General features: G+C 46.9%; 1 protein-coding gene across 2 annotated transcripts in view; it reads left to right on the plus strand.

Annotated features, from left to right (window-relative positions):
- The first annotated feature begins 13,957 nt into the window (after nucleotides 1–13,957).
- The window catches only part of LATS2 (large tumor suppressor kinase 2), a 47,185-nt gene continuing 34,653 nt past the window's right edge, over nucleotides 13,958–26,489 (plus strand). The window contains exons 1-2 of one of the 2 annotated variants that reach the window (XM_083736178.1): nucleotides 13,958–14,251; nucleotides 24,102–24,759. In XM_083736178.1, the coding sequence (XP_083592304.1) occupies nucleotides 24,418–24,759 (342 nt within the window). In that variant the 5' untranslated portion in view covers nucleotides 13,958–14,251; nucleotides 24,102–24,417. Of the gene's footprint in view, nucleotides 14,252–14,613; nucleotides 15,163–24,101; nucleotides 24,760–26,489 lie in introns of those variants that run through there. The other variant, XM_083736179.1, reaches the window with a different exon arrangement.

Consider the following 26,489-nt stretch of genomic DNA (forward strand, 5'->3'; position numbering starts at 1 on the left):
TTGTGTCGGTGTTGCTTGTGCAGGTTCTCTGCTGTTCACTTGTGTTCCTTTGGTGGTGAGGTTGGGGTTGGCCTGGGGTGTGGTTGTTTGTTTGTGATTGGATGTGGTGGTCTTTGTTTTCATGTGTGAGTGGGGTGGGTGGGTGTTTTGGATCAGGTTAGCCATATTGATTTGTATGCTGTTGGTGGATTTTTGTCATTGTCTTGTTGGGCTGTGTGTGTGATAAAGGGGAGCCATACAGGGGTGAAGGCGTCTTCTTCTATTTGTCCCCGTGTCAGTTTCAGATTATTGGTTAATTTTTCTAGTAAGGCTGTTTACAGCTTCCCCCTGTTGATTGATACTTGTCATTTGGGCCACAGCTACCTTTGGTGGTTTTGTTTTTGTAAAACTTTTGCCCACGCTAGCGGGCAGAATAAATGGCAACTGGAAGACTCCAGGTCTGTGTTCTCCAACCTGGATTTTATGAGTCATAAGATCCCACTCAGCATCAAATTATAGCACACACAGCAGAGACTGAAAAAGAAAAGGGCTAAAAATGTAAAATAAAGCCAAGACTGCTGCAGAGCTTTTCAAAGCAAGTAAATATCCTTGAGAGAAGCTAAAAACTGACTGGTGTGGGAAGGAAGTTCAGAATGGGTATACAAATCCTTGAGCTTCAGAAGACTATAAGCAGCAAACAATAGTATGATAATGACACCAAAAATCCATACACATCGGAAGCACTTTAAAATGAAAGCATATGCTGCTAATTGTATAACACTAGAAACCACTTAATTAGTAGGTATTGTACAAGGGACCAGTCACACCTACACATACCATGTGCAGTGAATACCTTTACCGAAGTCCCACATTTACTCCCCAGTGCAGTGTGGATAAGATTACAGCTTACAGTCCTATACACACCTGGGAATCCTATGAATGCTCACCTGAGAGTAGCACACAAAGCCACCATCAGCACGGACAATGATCAGGGATGGAGGAAACTGTAGTCCAGCAACATCAGGAGGACTACAGGTTCTCCAGCTCTATCTAAGGGACCTCTCAAGGGAGAACTGAATGTGCAGGGGACATTTTTTTTTAAATGGTTATTATTGCAATTTAAAATTAACAGGTAAACATAATCTTTTCCTTTTACATTTACATACATAATCTACTTATTCTTCTATACATATTGTCAGGAAACTGCCATCGGAAGAATTCTACCAGTGACTGACGGAGCCATGTCCAAGGGCTCCGCTCAAGGCAGAGCTTTGCTACGTTAAGCAAACTCTGAGGGACTAACCCTTTTACGCACAAGTAGCTCATTGTCCCATCACAGCAATCCGACAGTCCCTGAAAGCGCTTGTGCAAGGAGAGGCATCATGAGCAATCCAGCCGGAGCCGGAGAAGGGGGAGCAGCTGCAGCCGTTCCAAGCCTGGAAGAAAGGTACAGGATGTTGGAGGTTCAGTTAGCCCTGCAAACGGCTAGGCTTGAGGAGAGGAGGGCTCATGATGCAGAGAAGGGAAAAGCCACCCAAGTCTCAAGGAAGGTGCCGGGACTGGTGCAGAAATTTGGGGGTGATCCCAGGAACTATCAAGCCTTTAGGACAGAAATGCAATATGCCCTTAATCTGCAGTTTGATGATTTTCCTGATGAGGAATCGAGGGTGGTGTTTGTGATTGGCCATCTAGAAAAAGGGGCGAGAGACTGGGTGAGACCCCTGATGGCAGCCAATAACGAGGTCCTAAAGGACACAAGGAAGTTTTTTCGCGCCATGGATCTGATGTTCTCCAGTGAGATTGAGCAGGGAGTGGCGCGCATACAGTTAACGGCGTGTAAGCAAGGGAACCGATCTGTCCGTGAGTACTGGACTGAGTTCACCACGTTGATCCATAAATTAAGTTGGGATTTGTCTGTGGAACCGATACAAATGCTGTTCGAAGAAGGATTATCTTCGGCAGTAAAAGATGAACTTTCCCGGGCGCCCAGGGCGGAGTCTATGGACCAGCTGACTAAATCAGCGCTGGCCATAGGATCACGGCAGGAGGCTAGAGCCTTGGAGAAGCGGGAAGGGAAAGAGGAGCGTTGGAGGGATTTCCGCATTCCAGAGATTCCAGAGCAGCCTTCCCAGCCAGCAGAGCCGATGGAAATCGGAACAGCGCGCGCGCGCGCAGTTTCAAACCCCAGCGAAGGGCGGAAGAAGGAGGGGAAAGGCGCCAAGAAATGTTTTCTCTGCCAACAGCCAGGTCACTTTGCCAGGGTTTGTCCGCAAAGAAAGGAATGGCAAGGAATGGCGGGAGCTGTTGGGGAGGAGGCGGAGGGAGCTAAGGAGTCAGTAAAAGCCAACGCCTGGCTGCAACCATCGGGGCACAGCAGCCAGGCCAAGGATCAGTGAATGTGCCCACGCCGGAACCACCAAGACCAGCGCTAGTAATAGAGGTGTTACTAGAACTGGCAAACGGACACCCGCTAAAGGTTAAGGCGCTATTGGACTCAGGCAGCTCCTGCAACTTTATGAGTAAGGAGTTTGCAGCCGCACACCAGATACAAACCATCCCTTTAAAAAATCCTCTGCAGGTGACCACGATTGATGGGAGGGCGCTGTTGGGAGGAGAAGTTAACCAGCAGACTGTCCCCATGACAATGAGGGTGGCAAGACACACGGAACTGATAGCGTTTAATATAGCCACTTTGGGAGGAGCGCCCATCATTTTGGGGATGAGCTGGCTAGCGCTGCATGATCCGCTCATGGGATGGCATCAGAGAGTGGTTTCCTTTGGGTCAGCGCATTGTATGGGACACTGCACGGAAAAGGGGGGCCAAGTAGGTACCCAGGCCACGTTAGCAAAGATAGAAGCAACAGATCAAGGAAGGGTACCACGACAATATGCAGATTTGGCCAACGTCTTCAGCGAAAGGGAAGCAAATAAACTACCCCCGCACAGACCCTTTGACTGCCAAATCAACTTACTCCCGGGAGCACAATTGCCAGTGGGCAAGGTGTATGCAATGTCAGACAGGGAGATGCAGGAGTTAAGGGAGTTTATTGACAAAAACCTCAAGCATGGGTTCATCAGAGAGTCACGAGCGGTGGGGGGTAGCCCAGTGTTCTTTGTGGACAAAAAAAATACAGATAAAGCAAGATTGGTTGTGGACTTCTGGGCCCTGAACGCAGTGTCCAAACCCGTGACTTTCCCCATGCCCAGAATCGATGACATTCTGACCCAGGTGAGAAAAGGGAAAATTTTTACCAACCTGGACCTGAGGGGGGCGTATAACCTGATACGTATGAGAAAGGGAGATGAGTGGAAAACCACTATGTTCACCCCCTTGGGGGCCTTTGAGTACTGCGTTATGCCTTTCGGCCTCCAGGGGGGGTTGGCCGTTTTTCAATCATTCATGAATCACTCAACACCAAAGGTCACCTTTCATCAGACATCCCAAACACGAAAGGGGTAAAACAAGGGTGTATTCTTGCCCCCTTTCTATTTAATTTATTCTTATCAGACTTGCCAGATTACCTTCAAAAAATAGAATCACATGCCCCTAAACTTAATCAGAAACCAGTTCCTCTCTTATTATACGCAGACGATGCTGTCCTACTATCACTAACGAGCTTGGGTCTGAAACGTCTTATATCTTCACTGATCCTTTACTGCGAATGTAACAAACTCTCTATAAATTATGAGAAGACAAAAATTTTGGTCTTCTCGAATGGTCGGAAATTAGAGAAATGGAAAATAAGAGGCCAAGAAATCCAACAAGTGAAAATCTATAGGTATCTGGGAATCTTATTCCAGAGCAATTTAGGGTGGGCTACCCATCGCTCAAATGCCATAAAACAGGCAAAGTGCACCTTATCAGCAGTTGCCCGCTTTTATTATCAGAAAGGTAATCAATTCATTCCTGCGGCCATTCAGATATTTCAAACAAAAGTGCAATCCCAGATACTCTATGGAATCCCGCTATGGGTCCAAGCATATAACAGTGATTTAAAAAAGATTCATTCCAACTTCCTGAGACGTATTCTTGGACTCCCAGCTGTGATCAAATATGAAACAATGTGTGCAGAAATAGGCATACACACAATGGAATATTGGGCATGGTCCACCTCAATAAAGTACTGGTTACGCTGCCACTTTCGCTGCCCCCCATCAAGTCTGCTCGCTGATTTGCTCAAAGACTCCTATAAATCAAGTTGGTATCAGCACCTCGAAAAAAAGATTGAATCTTTAGGTATCGAGCTGGAGCCCCTGTACAATTCTAATGAGCAATACATTTTTCATAATATTCTAACTAGACTAAAGGATGTCGAGAGACAAAATATTATGGCAGCTGTAAACAAAATTTGCTCCCCCATATTCTATGATTTAAATATCTTAGATAGCAGAGCCAATTACGTCACTAAATTAATAATTCCAGCCCAACGTAGGGCTTTTATGCTGGCCCGTTTGAATGTTTTTCCCTCAGCATTTGTCAGGGGAAGATATCAAAACGTTCCTAGGAACAAGAGATTCTGCAGATGTTCTATGAATGTCCCGGACACTGTTGAGCATATTCTCTTTCATTGCCCACTGCACAGTACGCTCCGTCAACGCGTGCTGTCCCCTCTTTCGGCTGGTCTGGAACCCCAGCAAGGTGAATGTGTGGGACTCTACCTATCCGACGCTGACCAAAGGGTAACGGCGGGGGTAGCCGAGTTTTTGGTAGCAGTCCTCCAAGGAGCAGGTTAACAAGGAAAACCACTGATTCTAGACGTATATATATATATATGTATGTAGCCAACTGCAGCCTTTTTATATATATTTCAAGGCTTTTATATGTTATTTTCTCTTTTATGGTTTTATTTGTATAATGCCTAATAAAGGTTTGATAAGTAAGTAAGAATCACGTCCTAGGACCATTGCTTTACAAGAACTGCGCTGCGTTCTTAGATGACGTACTAGTGTACTCAGAGGATGAAGAGCAGCATGTGCGAGATGTACGAGAGGTACTGAGCAAACTGCAAGAAAACCAGCTGTGGGTGAAACTGGAGAAGTGTCAGTTTCACACCAGAGAGGTGGAATTCCTAGGGTACCGGTTGTCAGACAAGGGGCTGGCCATGGATCCTAGCAAGGTGCAAGCGGTACTGGAATGGAGACCACCGAAAACTAAGAAAGATGTGCAAAGGTTTTTGGGGTTCGGAAACTTCTATCGGAAGTTCATCAAGAACTTTGCCCACTTAACGGCCCCCATCACGGATTGTCTCAGCAGTAAGAAGAAATTTGTCTGGACGGAAGAAGCGCAGCGAGCATTCAAAAGTTTAAAGAGGGCGTTTGCTTCGGAAGAACAACTCTTACACGTGGATCTGCAGCAGCCGATGAGAGTGGAAACCGACGCGTCTGACAGAGCGGTGGGCGCCGTACTCCTCCAGCCGGGACAGGATACGTCAGAATGGAGACCGTGTGCCTTCTTCTTGAGGAAGTTGAACAAATCCGAGAGGAACTATACCGTGTACGACAGGGAATTACTCGCCATCCATGAAGCGTTCAAGAGATGGCGACACTTGTTGATCGGGGCGCAACACAAGGTTCAAGTGCGGACAGACCACAAAAATCTAGAATACTGGAGGACAGCCCGAGTACTGAACCAGAGACAAGTAAGATGGGCGCAAGAGTTCTCCAAGTTCAATTTTGAAATTCGCTACGTGCGGGGGGCAGAGAATGTCAGAGCGGACGCTCTCTCCAGAAAACCTGAGTACTTAGAGGGGGAAGGAGCGGCGGAAGAAAGACATATCATCCCTGAGGACCACTGGGTTTGTGGGGCGGCATTGGTGGGGCAAAGAGAACTGGTAGAGGGTACTGAGAACGATGAATATGCCCAAGAAAAGCTTAGGGAACTCAGGGAGACAGGTGAGAACACAGGGGGTTTTGAGGAAAAGAACGGAAAACTATATTACAAAGGGGCACTCTACATACCAGATGGGGAACTAAGAGGGCGGGTGCTCAAACAGTTGCATGACAGCCCCACGGCGGGGCACTTCGGACAGCACAAGACCATGTGGTTGGTTACCAGGGAGTTTTGGTGGCCCAAGGTGAGGGAAGACGTGCGGGAGTATGTCTGGGGATGCGACAGGTGCCAAAGAGCAAAGGGAGAGAGGTTGGCGCCAGCAGGGTTATTAGAACCCTTACCCACCCCAGAAAGGCCATGGGAGATGGTATCCATAGATTTCATGACCGATCTACCGAAATCCAAAGGGAAAACAGCGGTCATGGTGGTAGTAGATCTACTAACTAAGATGTGCCATTTTATAGCTTGTTCACATGCAGTCACAGCGGAAGAAACCGCAAGGTTGTTTGTAAAGCATATTTTCAGGTTGCATGGCGCCCCCTTGAGGGTTTTGAGCGACAGAGGGAAACAATTTACTTCCAGGTTCTGGAGGAAGCTAATGAGCTTGCTGCATGTGGAGGTAAGTTTTTCCACCGCCAGGCACCCAGAAACAAATGGGCAAGCAGAAAGGGCAAACGGGGTTTTGCAACAATATCTGAGGTGTTATGTAAAAGACAGAGAAACTGATTGGGTAGATAAGTTACCTCTGGCAGAATTTGCCTACAACAACGCGGAAAACGTGTCCACAGGGATGAGTCCCTTTCTGGCCAATTATGGGTGTCACCCTCAAGCATTCCCAGGAGAAGGAGGGGAGAACTGGAGTGTACCGGCGGCGGAACACTTTGTGGAAGAAATGGAAGCAATCCACCGGCAGCTCCAACTCAACTTGGAGAAAGCCAAAGAAGAATATAAGAAACAAGCAGACAGAAATAGGAGGGAAGGTGAAACCATAAGGGTGGGAAACCGGGTGTGGCTATCCACCCAAGGACTGCCGTTTAAGGGAGGGTGTAAGAAATTGAGACCCAAACGGTTGGGACCCTTTGAGGTCATTCAACAGGTTAACCCAGTGGCATTCAAACTCAGATTGCCCAATCACATGAAATTGCACCCAGTATTTCACAGATCATTACTGTCACCGTACCGAGAGGGACGGGAGTGGGGGGAACGTGAGAGGGGGGTCACCCAAACACCTGTCATAGAAGAGAGAGAACGCAACATGGAAGTGGCAGGAATCATTGATTCCAGGTGGAAGGGGAATCGGGTGGAATACTTGGTAGAATGGGAGGGGGAGGAAGAGTCAGAAAACACGTGGGTGCCGGCAGAAGAAGTCCACGACAAGGTTTTGATAGAAACGTTCCATCAACGTTTCCCAAGAAAACCGCAGCCGGTGGAGCGATTTAGGAGGGAATACTTCGGGACCACTGATGAGGAAGGGGTGTTTGAAGGGTTCCCAGAGTCAGGGGGTGAGGAGGCGGCATACTCCGACGAAGAAGAGGAAGACGGGGAAGGAAATGGAAGGCAGTGGCTAGAAGTGTTTGAATCCTCTGAGGACGAGGAGAGTTCCTTCCGAGGCTTTCCAGCCTCACCGCCTGTAGAAGAGGAGGCGGGAGGGGGTGGAGGGGGGCCTGGAGGGGAGGTGGATGTCAGGAAACTGCCATCGGAAGAACAGGGGGCCGAAGGGCTCCAGGAGGATAGAAGAGACTCAGCAGCAGAAGAGGGAACCAGTAGGGGGGGAGCAGGAGCTCCAAGGGACAGGAAGTCGGAGGGGAGGCTCTGGGACACTTCCAGTGAGAACAGTGAGGAGGTATCAAGGCCCCCTTTAGCGACCCCCACCCCTCGCCGGAAGCTGTCACGCAGGGAATCTAGGAGACGCGTTTCCGTTAAGCAGCTTTTATGCTGGAAGCGTTTCCGCAAGCGCCCACTGTCGGATTCTACCAGTGACTGACGGAGCCATGTCCAAGGGCTCCGCTCAAGGCAGAGCTTTGCTACGTTAAGCAAACTCTGAGGGACTAACCCTTTTACGCACAAGTAGCTCATTGTCCCATCACACACATTAATCTACTCTATATTATAATTGACTTTCCCCTACCTCTTAACAGCTTCACCTTCTCTCTTTATTTCATTTTCTTTTGTACTGTGTTCTCATATAAAAAAAGGTAAAGGTCCAGTTGTGACCGACTCTGGGGTTGCGGCGCTCATCTCGCTTTATTGGCTGAGGGAGCCGGCATACAGCTTCTGGGTCATGTGGCCAGCATAACTAAGCCACTTCTGGCAAACCAGAACAGTGCACGGAAACACTGTTTACCTTCCCGCCGGAGCGGTACCTATTTATCTACTTGCACTTTGACGTGCTTTTGAACTGCTAGGTTGACACCTTTTCTTTGTATAAGATATCTCCTCTGGTTGTCTTTTATTTTGTGAAATTTATTCTAGGCACACCCATTTGGATTTGGGAACCATGTTTACACATATAACTTTTAAAACAATCCTGTTCTTTTTTCACCTTCAATCTTGAGTGATTTCTTATTGCTTCTGTCATTTTGGCTAATTCAATGTATTCACACTATTGCTTTTGCCACTCTTCCTTAGTTGGTATCACATCCCCTTTCCAATACTTGGCAATTAATACTCTAGCCGTAGTTGTTGCATAAAGCAACACTCTTTTGCTTACTCTAGGAATGTTTATTGGGGGGACAGATTCATTTGTTCCAACAAAGATTGATCTCCAAGTGAAGCCTTCTTAGCTGAGGTGCTTATACTCCAGCACTGCCTCTTTCCTGGATAATGTTGAACTTCAATGTTGGCCTAGAACCTTATGGTTTCCTCTTCTTCATTACGTCCCTCTTGGCTCATTACCTGTGCTGAGATGGGGCCCCAGGCAAGGAGCCAGTTGGCTGCTTGGGACCCCATACTCAAGAGCAGAGGCCTCTCTAGATCCCTGTTTGGGTTACTTGGTAGACAAGTTCTGCCTAAGAGCCTTTGACTTGGGTCTAGCCTTTCTATGGCCTTCCTTGCTGCTCATTTTGAACGGGCCACAGTGGGGGGTCATCATCACAACCACTTTGTGCAACTGAGTGGAGATCACCACCCTAACTACTTCCTGCAGGCTCATAGAATTACAGCGCACACTCCATGGGGTCTCTGCTGGTAGAGGCCAAGTGGGCAGGATTTGCTCCCATTGTAACACTTTGCTGTCCCCTACCCCCTGGAATAGATGTCAGCCTCCCTGCAATGCAGGGGGTCGGACTAGATTGACCCTTAGGGTACCTTCCTACTCTTCGAATTCTAAGATCTCAGCTATATGTGCTAAACTTAGAGATGGCACCCGGGTGGGGTGACTAATGCTGACCCATGTCTCTGGTGGCGCTAGTCTTTGGAGCGAAAAGTCTGCCTTTCCCACTTGCATCCTCCTGCTTACTTTGCCCCACAGAATCCAGTTACAGCCATCAGCTCCTATCTGCATAGCACCACCCTGGGTCCAGAGCAGGAGTGGGGAACCTCGGGTCAAATGCAGTCCTCCAGGCCTCTCTTCCTGCCCCTCTGCACTCTCCCAGGCCACGTCAACTTTGCAAGCCACAACCCTCACTGGTCCTCCTGCCCCACGCCTTGAGCGCTTTTGCTTTGCTGAAATGTGACCTTGTGTTGCGCTAATGCCTTTTGCATGCCTGGATGGAGGGCGAAGATCAGTGTGGGGCTGCAGAAACATCCCGCTTGCATGCCTGGATTGTACAAAGTTAAGGGCCACAACTGTTTTCTTTATCCATGGAGTTTTCTTGGCAGGGATACTGGAGTGGCTTGCCAGTTCCTGCTCCAGGTGGATCACGTGAAGCTGAGGCTCCAATACCTTGGCCACCTCATGAGAAGAGAAGACTCCCTGGAAAAGACCCTGATGTTGGGAAAGATGGAGGCCACAAGAAGAAGGGGATGACAGAGGACGAGATGGTTGGACAGTGTTCTCGAAGTTACCAGCATGAGTTTGACCAAACTGCGGGAGGCAGTGGAAGACAGGAGTGCCTGGCGTACTCTGGTCCATGGGGTCACGAAGAGTCGGACACGACTAAACGACTAAACAACAACAAAGGACCACAACCACTGCTCCAGCCATTTTTGCCTCTGGCAAATGGCCCATGGAAGGTTGCCTTTGAGGGAATGCAGGTTGAAAATAGTTTCCCCCACCCTGGTCCGGAGCATGCCAGAACGCCGGGAGCACAGCGAGGTAACATTTTTGCAGCCTTCCTCACGGTACATTTCCGAAGCGGCCTTTGCTAGTAAACAAATGCCAATCCTCGATCTATTCAGAGGTCATTCTGAAAATCTCACATTCTTTCCCCGAACAACAGGATTAGACAACAATGGTGAAATACCTGTGAGCTGATTTATAGTTAGCATTCCCAGAATTCTTGTTGTGCCTGGAGGAGTGCCTGTGCACCTTCGCATTGGTTTATAGTTAGCATTTTTGGTCTCTCTCACACACAGCCCAGTCTCAGGCTTTTGTTTTGTGCAAAGGTTTTCATGATGGGTGAACCTCGGGGCTGAAGTCCAGGACTTTGCAGCCCAAGGGACCTCCCCCCACCCACAAAATGACCACCTGGAGAGCGGCAGGTGTTGGCGGCAGCAGCAAACAAGCTTGATATCAGCACCTAGGCTGAAATAAACATGCCATTTTAATCCCTCTGGTCATGATGGAGCTATGGTTCCAGTTAGTGTTCAAAACTGCACATATTCTGAGTGTTGTAGTATAGAGGTCCTGTCCTGTGCTGCTGGTGAATCTGATGAGGAGTGAAGCAGCGGTAACTCCGAGATGCATATGCAAGTAAAGGCATCACTGGTCTCTGGGGACAGCCTCCAAAGGTGGGTATTTTGGCCTCTTTCATTATTTGCATTGCAGTCCTATCTATGCCTATCCAGAAGACACAATAAGTTCAATGGAGCTTATTCTAAGGTTAAGTGTGTATATACAGTAAAGGAAGACAGAAGTGCCTGGCGTGCTCTGGTCCATGGGGTCACGAAGAGTCGGACACGACTAAACAACAAATACAGTAAAGGTAAAGGTACCCCTGACCATTGGGTCCAGTTCTGACCGACTCTGGGGTTGCGACGCTCATCTCGCTTTATTGGCCGAGGGAGCTGGCATACAGCTTCCGGGTCATGTGGCCAGCATGACTAAGCCACTTCTGGCGAACCAGAGCAGCACACGGAAACACTGTTTACCTTCCCGCCGGAGCGGTACCTATTTATCTACTTGCACTTTGACGTGCTTTCGAACTGCTAGGTTGGCAGGAGCAGGGACCGAGCAACGGGAGCTCATCCCATCACGGGGATTCGAACCGCCGACCTTCTGATCGGCAAGTCCTAGGCTCTGTGGTTTAACCCACAGCGCCTCCCACGTCCCTGTGTATATACAGTACTGCAGCCTTAATGAATGCGCTTGTTCCATGGCACAGCCACAGCTAGGAATTACTCTTGCACTATAACATGTCTGCTGTTTTATTTTGGGGGAGGAGTGTCTGGAGTCTGAAAAACACTGGTGTAAATCAACGGGAGTACAAATTTAATCACTGTGTGGTGTTAAAAATAAATTCTACACGATACTACACAGCCCCATGCATGTCTACTCAGAAGTTAAGCTCCACTGTGTGCATCCTGACAGTGTTTACTCAAAAGTAAGCCTCACTGAGTTCTATTTAATTCTTACAAGAATCCTGTGCGGTAGGTTAGGCTAAGAGGAGGAACTCTTCATGGCAGATGGAGATCTGAACCCGAGTCTCCCTGGTCCTAGTCCAGGACAGTATAGCACACAAGCTTACATCAGAAATATATTTTGTTACCAGAGATATTTTCAGTTCATTTATGTACTACTATTTTTAGGTGCCCTTTGTAAGCCAAAGAAAATACCACTGAGCAATATTCATATTTAAGCAAGCACATTGCCATGCTTCGTGGGTTAATTGCTGCAATAATTTGAAAAATGAAGATGTGCAGCATTGCTTAAATTGCAGGTATTTGATCATTACAAAATGAACTGCTTCACCCCACCACATTCTTTCAGCCCTGGAATTTTCTGAGAACCTAATGGTTTTCTTGCTCTCTTCCAAGATGGGGTTTCCTTTCAATTCCTTAATAAATTACCATATTTTTTGCTCTATAAGACTCACTTTTTCCCTCCTAAAAAGTAATGGGAAATGTGTGTGATTCTTATGGAGTGAATGCAGGCTACGCAGCTATCACAGAAGCTAGAAACCAAGAGGGATTGCTGCTTTCGCTGCGCAGCGATCCCTCTTGCTGTTCTGGCTTCTGAGATTCAGAATATTTTTTTTTCTTGTTTTCCTCCTCCAAAAACTAGGTGCGTCTTGTGGTCTGGTGCGTCTTATAGAGCGAAAAATACGGTATTTTCATTGACACCACTTGAAGTTTAAAATGAATACTTATGTAACTGGCAGCACAGTTGAAATACCAAACATATTCTGTTTGTGGAGTCACTTTTTTATGGAACAGTTTTTTTATGGAGCAGTTTGGAATATTTAGGCAGTTTGGAATATCTATATTATAAGTATTAGGGCTGTAGGTTTGTATCCAACAATGTCCAACCCAGAATAGGCCCACTGAAATCAACAGACTTAAGCTTTACTCTGGGTATGACTTTGTTGTATTTACACACAGTGAGGGACTGTAATACAATCCGGCAGTCTATGGGTAAGCTCCATGCTATGTATGTCTTAGTTCAGTGATGGGGAACCTGTTTCCCTCCAGCTGTTGGATCCCAGCTCCCATCAAGCTCCAGCCAGCAAAGCCAATGATCAAGGATGATGGGGGTTGTAGCCACTGCTAAAAAATGATACTGAGCTGTACTATGACCATTGATCTGACCCAGAATAAGGCAGCTTCTCCCTTTCCTGGAATTGCAACCAGTGGCGTAGCGTGGGTTGTCAGCACCCGGGGCAAGGCAAGTAATTTGCGCCCCCTAACCCGTGGATTTGCGCCCCCTAACCCCCAGATGTTGCACCCGGTGCGGCCGGCCCCCCCTGCACCCCCCACGCTACGCCAATGATTGCAACCTTAATAATTATACAGTGGTACCTCGGGTTACATACGCTTCAGGTTACATACACTTCAGGTTACAGACTCTGCTAACCCAGAAAAAGTACCTTGGGTTAAGAACTTTGCTTCAGGATGAGAACAGAAATTGTGCGGCGGCGGTATGGCAGCAGCGGGAGGCCCCATTAACTAAAGTGGTGCTTCAGGTTAAGAACAGTTTCAGGTTAAGAACAGACCTCCAGAATGAATTAAGTACTTAACCCGAGGTACCACTGTACTGGTAAGCAACATTAATGTTTCTGAATATTTTTGATGATACCAATGTAAATATATACTGTATTGTCAAAAGAATTGGTCTTAAATATGAATAGTCATTGCAACTCAATGGAAAACAGTCCCAAATCTTACACTGGGTGCTTGGTACTGCTCACTCTGGAATATAGCTATTATGGAGAAAATAATTTGAGATTTCGGCAAGGACCAGAACCTACAGCCACTTTTTATACGATTTGGCATTGCTTAGGGGAATCATCATTTTCAAGACAACTCTCCTCACAAGCCTGGCAAATCTGGAACAATAGTTCATGATCTGATAAGGTTGATGGACTTTGATAATTTAACTCATGTGCAACTACTGATTCTATGCGCCTATTCTACAGTGTTGTTTCTCATCTTTTAATTTTCATGTTGTTTTAACTATCCTCTCTGTTTCCGTTGGGCAAACGAGTCCTGCATCACAGCGGGATCGCGGTCCCTTCCAACTCTACAATTCTATAGCCATCATTATAAAATGGAGTTAATTATTATTTTAATAAAACTTTGCAAAATAGCAACAATTATTATTACCACTATTATCCCGGTAACCAACATGACTTAATAACGACTCGCGACCCAAGCAGACCCGCAACAGGTCCCAAGCCGCTTCTTTAACGCGCTATTTATCAGCGCAGCCGGGATCGTGCGAACAAGAGCGCGGCAGACAAAGCGCGGGACGTCTCTCGGTGCCCCGCCCATCCCGCGCTTGACGAGCAGGGCCTCGCCCCGCCCCTTTTCTTCCCCCGCTGGAATGCTGAAGGGGAGGGAGGCGGAATGACGCCGGAGCCCGGGTCACGTGGCACGAGTGGAATGCTAACAATGTAGCGAATGTCCCAACTGTGCCCGGCCGCCGCCGCATTCGGAGCCCGAAAGGGGGAAAGGGAAGAATGGAGACGGAGCGGAGCGCTGGGGGCGGCGGCAGCAGCAGCAATCGAGGCAGCGGCAGGAGGCAGCGGAGAGGAGTCACGGCGGCGGCCCCCTGATTCTCCCGCGGGCACCGAGAGAGGGAGGGGGCTGCGTGCGGGGAACCCCCTTCCCCGCTCGACCAAGACGGTAAGGGGGTTGTTGGAGGGGTGGGGCAAGGGGGCTTCCCCCTGGAGCAGGAGGCTGAGCTCTTCTACCTGCCCCTCCCGCCCCGTTCAGCGTTACTTCGCAGCTTTCTGGCTCCTTCTCTTCTTTCTTTAAAGGGGATTTTTGCAGAAGTTGCGCAGGGATTTCAGAGGGGGCGGCTTTCCCGGGGAATCCTGAAGTTGTTCTTTAAAAGAAAAAGGCATCCACGCGACGCGATTTATTATTCCGCGAAGGGAAAGAGGCCGGGAGGGAGCTGGGCAGTCGGCGGAGGAGAGCGGGGGAGTTCCTCCGAGGGAGCGGCGCAGGGCAGCTGCTTTGGCCAAGAAGCGGAAAGTGGCCGCCTACTCGACGGCGTGTGCTAAGGACACGGGCCGTGCGCGGGGGGGTGGGGAGGGGAGGGCTTGGCAAGCCAGCAAAGCCAGGGCTGGGCGAAGATGCGGTTGTGAGGAGGGAGCCCTGTGGGCGCAGACCTCGGGGGCTCGACGGAGGAAGGCGGCCCGCGAAAGCATCTTCCCGTTTTCAAGGCTGCTCGGGACCAAATCCCCGCGCTGGATGTGCCCCAGAGGCGACTGGGGTGGAGAAAGTGGTATCTGTGGCAACAGGATTTGCTGGTAAGCCGAGGGAGGGTTGGGATTCTGGCCCGCCGCTTCCCTTTTGCTTTGCTAAGTGGAGTGCTAGTTGCTGACCAGGGGGCCTCGTCGGCTAAAACTTAACGTTTTTAGAGGGTGTTGCGCAGCATGCAGAAGAGGACGAGCGAGCGAGTTCTGGATTACTTGACGTGCCCTTGTATCTGGATTTAGGGGCTGTACTGGCCGTGGTGTCAACCGCTGGTGGAGCCAGTTGCCCTGTAAGCGTCTCCACACGGTCCCCTATGGGAGCGTTTACACGCCCAGGTAAGCCCATTTGCGTGTGTAGCGTTAGCTCGTCCAGGGAGAGGTGGCTCGGGCAGTTGAGCCGACGGCGGCGTGTTCATTTCTACACGCGAATGGGGCTTCTTCCGTGGTAAAGGGACGGTCGGAAGAGATGCGGAACAAGATGGGCAATATTTTAACCCGTGGCAAGTCTTAAGGTCCAATTAAGGTCCAAGTCAGCCTTTACGCAGGTAGGGGCGTGTGCGCGTCCGCTCCTTAAAAAAAATAAAATCAAATGTGGGATTTTGTTGTGTCCTTTCGGTGTAGAACAGGGCAATTTCTAATTCGCCGCGCGAGCCCGGGTTCAATTATAATTATTATTTCGGATTAAGCCGTGCGGCGCGCAAGAGCGTGGTTATTTTATTATTTTTTTGAGGATGTGGCGCGGAAGGGACAGGAGACGGAGCTTTCCTGCCCGGTCCTGTGCGCGATTCCTCGGAAGTTCCGCGGGGCTTGGCGCTCCAGAACCGGTGGCGTGCTCGGGATGGCAGCCTCCCGGCTTCTGGAGCGGCCGAGCGACCTTCGCCTCTTCCTCTTGCCCAGCGCCACACCTCCCGTGGGCTGTGGAAGCGAGGAGGAAAGAGGGGGAGGATTGCGCTTCCACTTAAAGCCTTTCCAGAGAGGCCTGTGTGCGCCCGGCCGCTGTCGCGCTCGCCCTCTGCTACAGCGCGGCGCTCCCTCTGTTTTCGCTCGAGGCCTCTCGCGGCTCCCCGGCCGGAAGAAACCAGCAAACTTTCTTCCCAGCCCTTGGAAGTCGGACGGCGCTGCGCGGAGGGGAGTGGCGCCTTGGCCGCTTGTTCGAGTCCCAGATCTGGGCTGGGGGAAATCTTGGAGCGGTTGCCTCCGCCGCCCATCCCTTATGCCCGGGCCTCGCCTTCCCGGCTTCTCCTCACCCGCTTTGGAGTAGATATTGGTGGCCGTGTGACAGCTGAGCCCAGCCGCAGGACCTTCCTTCCTTGCTTTCCCAACCCCGGCCCCTCAGTCTTGGAGAAGCGCCCTGCAACCTCTCCTCAGTGTGGGCTTGAGGGGCGCGACTGGGGCTGAAGTTTGAAGCGGGGAAAGGTTGGGGCTCGCTTTCAGCGCCAAAGCAGAACTCCAACGTTTTCATTGCTCTTGGGCCTTCCCAGGAGAATCTTGTGCGTGGTTTGGGGAAAAGTGGATAGAGATGTTTTTCTTTGGGGCGGGTCCACCAGGTGAGGCAGTCGCCTCAGGTGGCATGGTCTACAGTGGAAGCACATCACAATGTCCATCTATCTCCTTTTGCTGATGGAGATCTTCCCTCACGCATTCCTGGGTGGGGAGGGGGCCCTTTGTCATTTTGCGGGTCTGCCGGGTGCCAAAATATCTTCTTCTTTTCTACCTCATAATATTAGAAGTCCCCATCCCGTCATCCAGTGAAGCTGAAGGGTGGGAGGGAAATTCAGGATAGCCCCAAAGGAAGCAGTTCCTCACACAGCATATAACTGAGCCGTAGAAAATGCTATAACCAGATGTATGGATGGCCACCAATTCGGATGACTTTAGAAGGGGAAGAGGCATATTCATATTCTATAAGGCTCTCAGTGGCTACTAGTCATAGTGACTGTGGATGCTTCCAAATACCAATTGCTAGAGGTCACAAGCAAGAGTGCTGTTGTGCTTATGTCCTGCTTGTGGGTTCCTATGGGCAACTGGTTGGATATTGGGAGAGCAAAATGCAGGGCTAGATATGCCTTTGGTCTGAGCCGGCGGTGCTCTTCTTACATTCTTAGAACATTTTCACAAATGACATTTTATTGTTGCAGTTTCTACCACAGATGTAAATCCGATATTGCTGTGAGAAATTTGGCTTTAAAATTGACAGCCTTTTACTTTGCATCCCACGTTAGTTAGCGGGAGAGAGGACCAGAAGAGGTTCCTTTGCAGATTTTTTGAGAGCGAGACATCACTGTGTGCTAGAAGTTGAAGGGGGACCTAGCTTCATCAGGTCAGGTGACTAGCCATGGAGACATGGGTGGTAGGAAGCAGTTGATGGCTTGGGTCTATTTCTTTCTGGCAGATGCATTTTCAGACAATCATTTCCCCCCCCTTATATCTTTCACCACCACTTTTTCTCCCAAGTTACAAGGATGTTAGTAGTTTCAGAGGACTCTTATCATTCTTATAGAGTACCCTGGGAGTTCTCACTTGAAACAGACAAGCAAAATGCTGCTGATAACATTTTCATCTCTTATGAAGGCTCTCTAGGAAAGCTCAATGCATGATAACTATCTTAGGCAGAATGCATAAAGAAAGCTAATTCTTCCGCAGTTTCAGTTGTTCTTTATGCAGATTTCTGCGCAACTTGAAAGTTACACAATTAGCAGTTTGTCCAGCAAAAAAACATATTGTTGTTTTGCAGAATTGTAGCAATTGTTATTATGTGGGATATTAAGCAGTGCTGAATTGTTTTTTAAAAAGTGAGATTCATTATGCTCTGTGAAGTTCCGTAATAAAGGAACTTTTGACAGCTGCAATTTGTATAGGCATTTCTATACTGCAGGTTTATTTGTGTTTGCAATGTTGTGTTGCATAGCTTGGGGTGCATATACAGCTGATATTTCCAGGGTTTCCATGTTAAGAGCATATGCTGCATCTGTGGGCAGATTATCCTGGGCCAAATGGGATGTCTTTAGGGACATGTGGGAATGGCTCTCAGCCCATGATTCTGCATTTGTTTGTACATATTGAGGTCACGCTGGGACAACGGGGCTCTTGCTTTTCTCTTTTTCATCTGAGCTCTCACGAGAATTGTGTAATCCTCTTCTTATTCCACATGTCTAGCATACTAGTGACTATAGCGTAGGAGCAATTGGTGTCATGGGTAACTCGTCTGGCAAAACATTGCCGTGTTGCACAATTGAACGGCATATGGATGGAGATGGGGATTGAAGGTGTTGAAAAAGGCCAACTACGTGGAAATGAAGTCACCGGGGTATGTATGTGCCTCACCTTTTTAAACCAGGGAAGTGGATCAGACAGGTAACAAAGACCAGCAGTCTCTTCCTATTCTGCATAACCCGAACAATGGGATCTGTCTGTTCTGTGTCCTAGTCATCATCTGTGCATTCTCCACAGACAAGCAAATCTCCCTTTACACACAGCGTGTTTCAGTTTTGCATTGGACCGGAAACTAGAATTCCCCATGCAGACAGTCCTTACTGAACCCTTTATCCTTTCTGGGGATGGGCTGCAATTGCTCACCAACCCATGCTTCATTCCCAAGCATGGTAGACTGAATTCCCCACCTATCACTGCCTATCTCCTCTATAGCACTATTTGGTTGGCTTTCTGTTTGCTGTACGCTGATGGTCTAATAATAAAAATAATACTGTAGCATCAAGCAGTACTTCTCTTGCCCCTTTTATCACCTCTGCTGTTCTTGAGCAGAAGATGCTAGTACAAAAAAAAGTGGTAGGACTTTTCTGTGGTTCACCAGAGGACCATCGCTGGTGCATGTGTGTAATAGAACCATATAGACAGAATTCTTTGATAAATGCAATAACTCCACATCACAGAAATCTAGCGATAACAGTACGTCCACTGAGTTGTAAGAAGCAGAACAGTGCTAGTCTTTTTTATGGCCATTGTAATTCCACACCCCAAGGTCATGTGCCTGGATTTACCTTTTTGTTCCCCAATATTAATCTGCTGCAAATAAGTTATTAAAGCTTGGAGACACCCAAATGATATTGGAGCTCATTTGTGTGTCAAGGACAGTGCATGCAATTTGATGTGTAATTTGAGGGAGAGTCACTGCCCTGAAGAGCTTAACGTCTAGACTAATAAGATTGACAGATAGCTCATCTATGCTCGAGTAAAAGTGCATAGAGCACCAGAATAATCTGTTCATATTCTCCGGTGCTTGAAATCCCTGCAGCTATTGGCAGAGGAAGGGGGACTTTCCCCTTTGTCTCATCTCACTGCTTGGGAATCTGGAATCATAGTTGGACAAAATATGCCTCCTCTCCCATGCAGAGCCATATTTTACTCCCACTCTCAGAGGTCTTGGATGGAAGAAAAATTACTTAATCCTGTTTTGCACACTCCTTTTAGAAACTTGGGCTGTGGTATTTCTGAGGTGCCTGAGAAATTTGGCTGCAGGAAAATCTGACTTTGGAAACTGCTATGGCCTGATTTACGCATTGGAAATTCACATGCGTTTGCCGTGCTGTTGCAACCCCACTTTCAGGCATTTTGCTATGGGATGGCAAAAGTCTATAGAATTGCATGGTGAGCCTCCTTACACAGAACATGGAGCAGCCTCCACTCAGTTGTCGTTCAAGAAACAACCATGCTGTCGCTTGTGTCAGTTCTGAGAAGTGTTCCAGTGTTTTGCCAACTCCGAACATCTCCACACATGCTTTTCAAAAAAAGTGAGGGGCAGGTGAGCTGTATTCTGGACAAAGGCCTTGTTTTAAGGAATGTGACCCTTTCGTTGTTAGCCATAAAGTGCATGACTGCAGTTAGCAGTGTTTCACTGAGATTTGTTCGTTGCCTTTTTGCACTGAAAATGTAGGAGATCATCGTGCACGACAGATGCAGATGGAGTGTTGGTGTCTAGGTTTTGCTTTGTTCCCTCGTTCCTAGTTATGTGAGAACTCAAGTTTGTGGTTCAGTTTTCATGCTGCAGTCTGAAGCATGAGTGTGGGAAACAGCCTGTGGAGATATATACATTGAAGCTAGGATGCAAGGAATATGTATGCGTTGTAGAATGTGTTGTGCATTCTCTGCAACTTCAGGTTCTTCTCGCTGTCAAACGCAACCATTCTGCTCTTTAAACAGAAGCTAAAGCAATGGCTGCAGTGGCAAATGAAAGTTTCATCCACACGCATGGTTCTTTCTGTTTCTTCTTTAGATTATCTGCACAGTTTACTGTTCCCTCACTTGCTCATCTCAACCTTTTGGGATCCTAGCCCAAGTACGAACCTTTGCAGGAGAATTTGCCTGTTCCTTGAAGGTTACTGCACCCCTGTCTGTAATGTTGTGGGGCAGGAAAAGATAACAGGAGTGTGATACGGCATTATTTCAGTAGCTGCATCAGTATTCCTTTGTAAAGCCTGCAGTTCCTGGATGTTCCATGCAGGGATAGGAGAAGGAACAGCCTATATCATAACAAGGCCCCCAAAAGCCTGTGCTGATGAGCCTTAAAAGAAATATTAAAAAACAAACAAATAGGAGGAACAATTTGAAAAATAAGAAATCAAATATTTGACGGCCCCCAAGGAGATCAAAATCTCATGTTAATAAAACCCACACTTAAATGTAAGCAGCGATACTTTTCTTGATTTGCTTTTTCAAAGGAAGAATGGATGAAGTTGGCACCTTCTTGTAAATGTAAAAAACTGATGGGGGGACACTTTGCTCTTTGGTGGTGAGCTTTGCTTTTGGTTTATAGTAAAGCCCCAGTGGAATCTGGTTTGGATTTTGAATCTGGGTTAGGTTTCTAGTTGCTGTGCTATTTTCATTCACCGTAGGTATTTGATTCATTTTATTTCCGTGCCACTTTCCATTCAGATGAATCCCAAAGCGGCTTACAAGTAATAAACAACGGCAACCTAGTGAAACGTAACAGAACATCACAAATGCAGCAAATAAGTCGTATGAAATAATTAACAAATCATCAGTAAAAACTTAATATTTCACTCTCTCCTTTTTTCAGTCTTCTTTTCCCTTTCACCTTGATTCTTTTTCCATAACCGCTCCAAATATTTTGAGAAATATTTTTTTTGGGGGGAGGGAACCCTAAGCTGTTCACGAAGTAAAAATAAATAAATAAATTCATTGGAGCTAAAATACTAACAAAATGAAAATACTTTGCTCCCGGTTAAAACCCTGATGCAGAATACCAAGCCATGGGGGATAGACAATCGCCCTCTGTATAGGGGCACGTCCCTGCCTCTGTTGGCATCAACTCGAAGACTGTCTGTTTGCATGTGGCTCTGGAGATTGAAGAAACCCACGAACAGTTTTATCACGCCTACCCTGCTGATCATGCCGTTTTGGGCTCTCCTCCAGAGGAATGTGGACTGTTTGCACCAGCTGTGTGTGCTATAGCCAGTTTTGCCTCTGTGTTGATGGAAGGCTTGTCCTCGGCACAAGTTTTCATGTACAGTATATACTTCTGTTCCTCCCCCTCTTCCCTGCTCCCCCACCTTTTCTGGAGATTGCTTTTTTCTGTTTTATAAAGAAAGTAGTTCGGTGGTAAGGAATGTGATCAAAATCGAAATCCTAAACACAATTGCTTGAAAGCAGTAAAGTTCTATATACATTTGTTTAGGATTTAGGGGAATGGAACCTCAGGAATCAAATGAGCTCACACTGTCTGGTCCTCAGAACTCTCCCCAGGACCTTGCAGAGCCTGCTGGGCAACACCAAGTTCTATTTTTTACTTATCCTCTTTTTACTTTATCCTCTTTTACTTATCTTTTTTTACCACTGGCATATGGCCCTTAGAAGGGTATCTAGAAGGGAATGAGACCCTCCAGTGGAAAAAAGGTTCCCCACTGTAAATAATGCAAACGATATTTAGAAAATTCTCATATGTGCGTGCTGTTGAAATGAATGGGAATTGTACGAGAGCTCAGAAACAGCAGAATCATAAAATTGCAGAGTTGGAAGGGACCATGAGGGCCACCTGGTCCAAAGCCTTTGTAATGCAGTGCCAGTGTGGTGTAGTGGTTAAGAGCAGTGGACTCGTAATCTGGTGAACTGGGTTCGCTTCTCCGCTCCTCTACATGCAGCTGCTGGGTGACCTTGGGCTAGTCACACTTCTCTGAAGTCTCTCAGCCCCACTCACCTCACAGAGTGTTTGTTGTGGGGGAGGAAGGGAAAGGGGAATGTTAGCCGCTTTGAGACTCCTTCGGGTAGTGATAAAGCGGGATATCAAATCCAAACTCTTCTACTTCTTCTTCTTTCGCCCAGCGTGGGGCTCCAACCCACAACCATGAGATTAAGACCTACCAACTAAGCTAGAAACATATTGTTTGTAGCTAATTTGTCCCCAGAAGAGCAAAGAGACTCGGGCTAGGTACAAACCATACATTTAAAGCACATGCACATACCCAAATAATCCCGGGAACTGTAGTTTATTCCCCCACAGAGCTAAGGACTGCTTTTTTAATGAGCTAATATATTTGTGTTGAGATGTGCACCAGTCTGTTATGTGTAAGAAGGGTCAGGGACAAAGCCCATAAGAACACAGGAGCCTGCCGGATCAAGCCAATGTCCCATCTAGCTCAGCATCCTGTCCTCTCAGTGGCCACCCAGATTATTAGAAATTGATTTAGCGTTGCCATTACCCAAGGCACATCTCTTCTGAAGTTTCCCCCTTGTGCCTCCCTTCACCTGCTTTTGACTCAAGCAGCAAGAGTTTGGCTGGTACAGTTTAGCTGGCATAGTTGCGCCACCCTGAATTACTGCATCAATGAAAAATCTCCTGAATGTTTACTGGAATTCTTCAGCACGTCTAATGGCAAGATTACAATTTAAATAATATAGGCTGCCTTTTCCAGTTAAGACTCTGCCAGAGTGGCTTGCGATACCTTACCAACAAACCAATGTGAACATTAAGCCCAGCACAATAATAAAATGCTCGTTATTAAAACAATCCATGGTATGCTTTAAGATCCACACAAACACACCAGTAATGCATACACATTCCTGCAAAAGTAAATGAAGCCGCCTTTTCAGTTAAATATATCAGTTTCTATTTACCAATAAAAATTCTTGGCCATAATGGACAGAGACTATTCCAAGTCTCCTCATAAATGGCATAAGTCGTCATTCTTAGATTGATTTGTTTGTTATTTAGATATTTATAAACCTCACTTCCCTAAGAAATGTAACAAGGCACCATACAACAGAAATGGCAGGATCTCTATGGAATGTGGTTAATGTCTTCTGTATCTGGCTTCAGAAATTGGTCGTGGGAGGACACTGAATGTGGAATAACTGGTAATGTCTCCACAGCCTCAGTGGTTGAGGGTGGAGTGTAAGGAATTAGGGGGCCTGTGAGGTAATTGGGGGCCCAAGTTGTTCAGAGCGTCATAAGTTGGATGTTACCAAGTGCACATGTGTTTCTGATAACACACTACGGACAACATGTATGTGTGTCATCATGGAGGCACAGTTTTTTCCAGTGCAGTTGTGCAGCAGTCCTCTTGCTTTTTTTGTTGCTCTGCACACCTTAGAGATGGGCTCTAAAGTTTCTCAGTAAAACTTGTAAATTGTGTGTGTGTGTGTGTGTGTGCGCGCGCGCGCGCATTTGTAAACACAGTGATTCCATTCTGGAAGTTCTCCTGTCATTGCCAAATGCTGACAATTATTATTTGTTACTCCAAAAAGCTCAGAGCAGCATACATGAGATAAATCCAATTTTTATATTCCCATCCACTCTACTAAATTCTAATAAGAGTAACTTGCATGGCACAGCCTTGCATGGATATTTTGACTCCTTGATCCAGAACTAGCAGTCTGTTCACTGAGTACAGTTTTTTTTACCTTATTTCCTCTATTATTGTTTTGTTATGCATTAAATTTGTTAGTGGCTTTATCTTGCCCAGGGCAACCCAAAGTGACTTACAGCTAAATCTCTAGAACTCTCTCCTCATTGAATCTCCCAGACGCCCAGTGCTCTTCAGGAAAAAGTTTTAAGAGCTTCTGGGGAAAATGTTTTGTTTATTGTTGGATTGATTTAGTATAAAACTTCCTGGACAGTTTTAATTGTGACATATTTCCATATTCTGCATGCTCTTAATCTTATCTTTGTTCACCATTTTGGATTTCACAAGCAAAGCAGCAATGTGGAATATAATAACATACCAGACTGACTCTTGGGAAGAATTCTTTTGATAAAGAAGAAGAGAACTGCATGACTATATCTGTGTTCTGCTTTCTTCCAGATACTAAATAGCAGCGAGATGGAAGTTTCGGGGTTCCCCTCTGTGTACAGAAATTCTGAAAACTCTTTACTGAAGAAGCTTGAAAGTGGCACCTGCTCCTTGAGACTTATGTAGTGTCATAGACATACCAGGGGACTTCAGAGAATACGGAAGTGTGACACAGTCTCCTCTCCAGTTTTACCATTTATGTTGGAACTACTATCAAGGGATTATGTTTTGCAGCAAACTGATACCTTCAGGAAGAACCGCATTGAATGTCCCTTTGGTTTTATTCAAAAGAAGTTGGAATTTATGCTGAAACAAACCTGGATTAACCATGAGGCCAAAGACTTTTCCTGCTACCACTTACTCTGGGAACAGCAGACAAAGATTGCAGGAGATCCGGGAAGGTTTGAAGCAACCTACCAAATCTTCCAGCCAGGGATTGCCTGTTGGACCAGGAGGCGAAACTTCTCTGGACCCTAAAATTGCAGTAGGGAAAGATGCAGCCAGGCAGCAGCAAATGAGACCAGTTGCCAAGTTTGGGCCTTACCAGAAAGCACTGCGAGAAATCAGATATTCTTTGCTGCCCTTTGCTAATGAGTTGGGCACCACTTCTGCAACGGTTGAAGTTAATAGGCAGATGCTCCAGGAACTGGTGAATGCAGGGTGTGATCAGGTAAGCATTATATTAGAGCAAGCTGTATTAATCGGATAGTGATATTGGTGGAAATACAGGCATACAAGAACCAAGTTAAACACTCCCCCTCATTACGGTCCATGGGGTTGAGCATTGTGGTTCTGTTTACCACATGCTGATGTGCTTTGCCATAGCATTCACTCAACCACGCTGAGTTGGGGATTGAAAGAATGAGCTGAAATACAGTCATACCTCGGGTTGAAGTAGCTTTGGGATGAGTATTTTCGGGTTGCACACTGCGGCGACCCGGAAGTAACGGAGCGCGTTACTTCTGGATTTCGCTGCTCGCGCGTACAGTCAAAATGACGTCACACGCATGCGGCAAATTGCGACATATGAACGCGGGTTGCGTTCACTTCAGGATGCGAACAGGGCGCCGGAACGGATCCCTTTCGCATCCACAGGTATCACTGTACTTTGGATTCTTGTTCCATAGACTGCCCATAATTTTGCTTAAAAAAATGCAACATGCTTAAGTGACAATGTGATTTATTTGTTTATTTTTAATGTAACAGAAGAATCTCCAGTGGGGTTTGCCACTGTAGATGCAAAACCAGGGTGGAATCTACACACACATTAAAAACACACAGTGAAAATGCTTTTTAAAAAAATCATTGTGAAAAATACATTGAATTTTGCATAGCTCGCTTTCGCCATCTAGTGCCACATTTGTATATTGCACTTCACAACACATTTAAAACGTTTTATTTGCAGCTGCGTAGATGAGTCCCAGGACTCACTGGGGCTGCATGTTTGCATTCACATTGAATTTGCATTGTCCACATGACGTTACCTTCAAACAACATCAATCTCCCCCAGTAAATTTGGGTTTAACTGATACAGGAATAATCTGAATGTTGAGGGAGATTAGGCACAAAACTGTTTCACTTGGGGGTCACAGATGATTTGTTGCATTGTTTTGGGAGTGGATCAGTCGTCACTTTCTGCTGTTTCCCTTTGCACGCTCAATGCTTCCTCTGTGCTTTCATTTCCGGTTATGTTCATAACAATTTACAGCACGCTCCTTAAAGGAGGAATGTAGATTTGCACCCAACCAGAAAACTGCCAAGGTGTGTGCTGAGAATTTAAAACAATTCCCTGACTGTGCACTCTTGCACACTTCCTGGGCAGGGAAATCTTTTTTTTAAAAAAGGTGTGCTCGCACATCTCTCTGCCCATATGCCCTGCTGGTACTTAATCGGCATAACAGAATCAACAAATTAGAAGGCGGGGCAAACACAAAAGGGAACTCCTACTGGTATGAATGGGGAAAGATTGAAGCAGCTCCTCATACACATCTAATTACGTGTGGGTGTGGACTGCTACAGTCTAATTTGAATGGGGGCGGGGGAAAGTGGATTGACAGCTCAACAATACTCCAATGTGGACAAGCCCCAGGATGCTGCCCCTGGGCCTATTTTAATAGCACATTTCCTCACCGGAACATACAAAGTAAAAAGTATAGAGTGCTTTTCTCTTTTTCTCTCCTTAAATAATGGTAACCAACTCATATGCAGCTGGTACTAAGCGTCCTTTCTATGCCAGGGTTATAACTTCTAGAGCAGGGGTTGGCAAGGCCTACTGGGCATGGGCTGGATCACTCCCGCAGAGATCCTCCGTGGGCTGGGCCAGTGCAGTGCGGCACCGGAAATCGCTTCTGCACATGCCCAGATGCCAAAAATCATGTTTTTTGGTGTCTGGGCATGTGC

Source organism: Podarcis gaigeae (genome assembly GCF_964106915.1).
Source record: "Podarcis gaigeae genome assembly, chromosome: 4".
Taxonomy (NCBI): Eukaryota; Metazoa; Chordata; class Lepidosauria; order Squamata; family Lacertidae; genus Podarcis; species Podarcis gaigeae.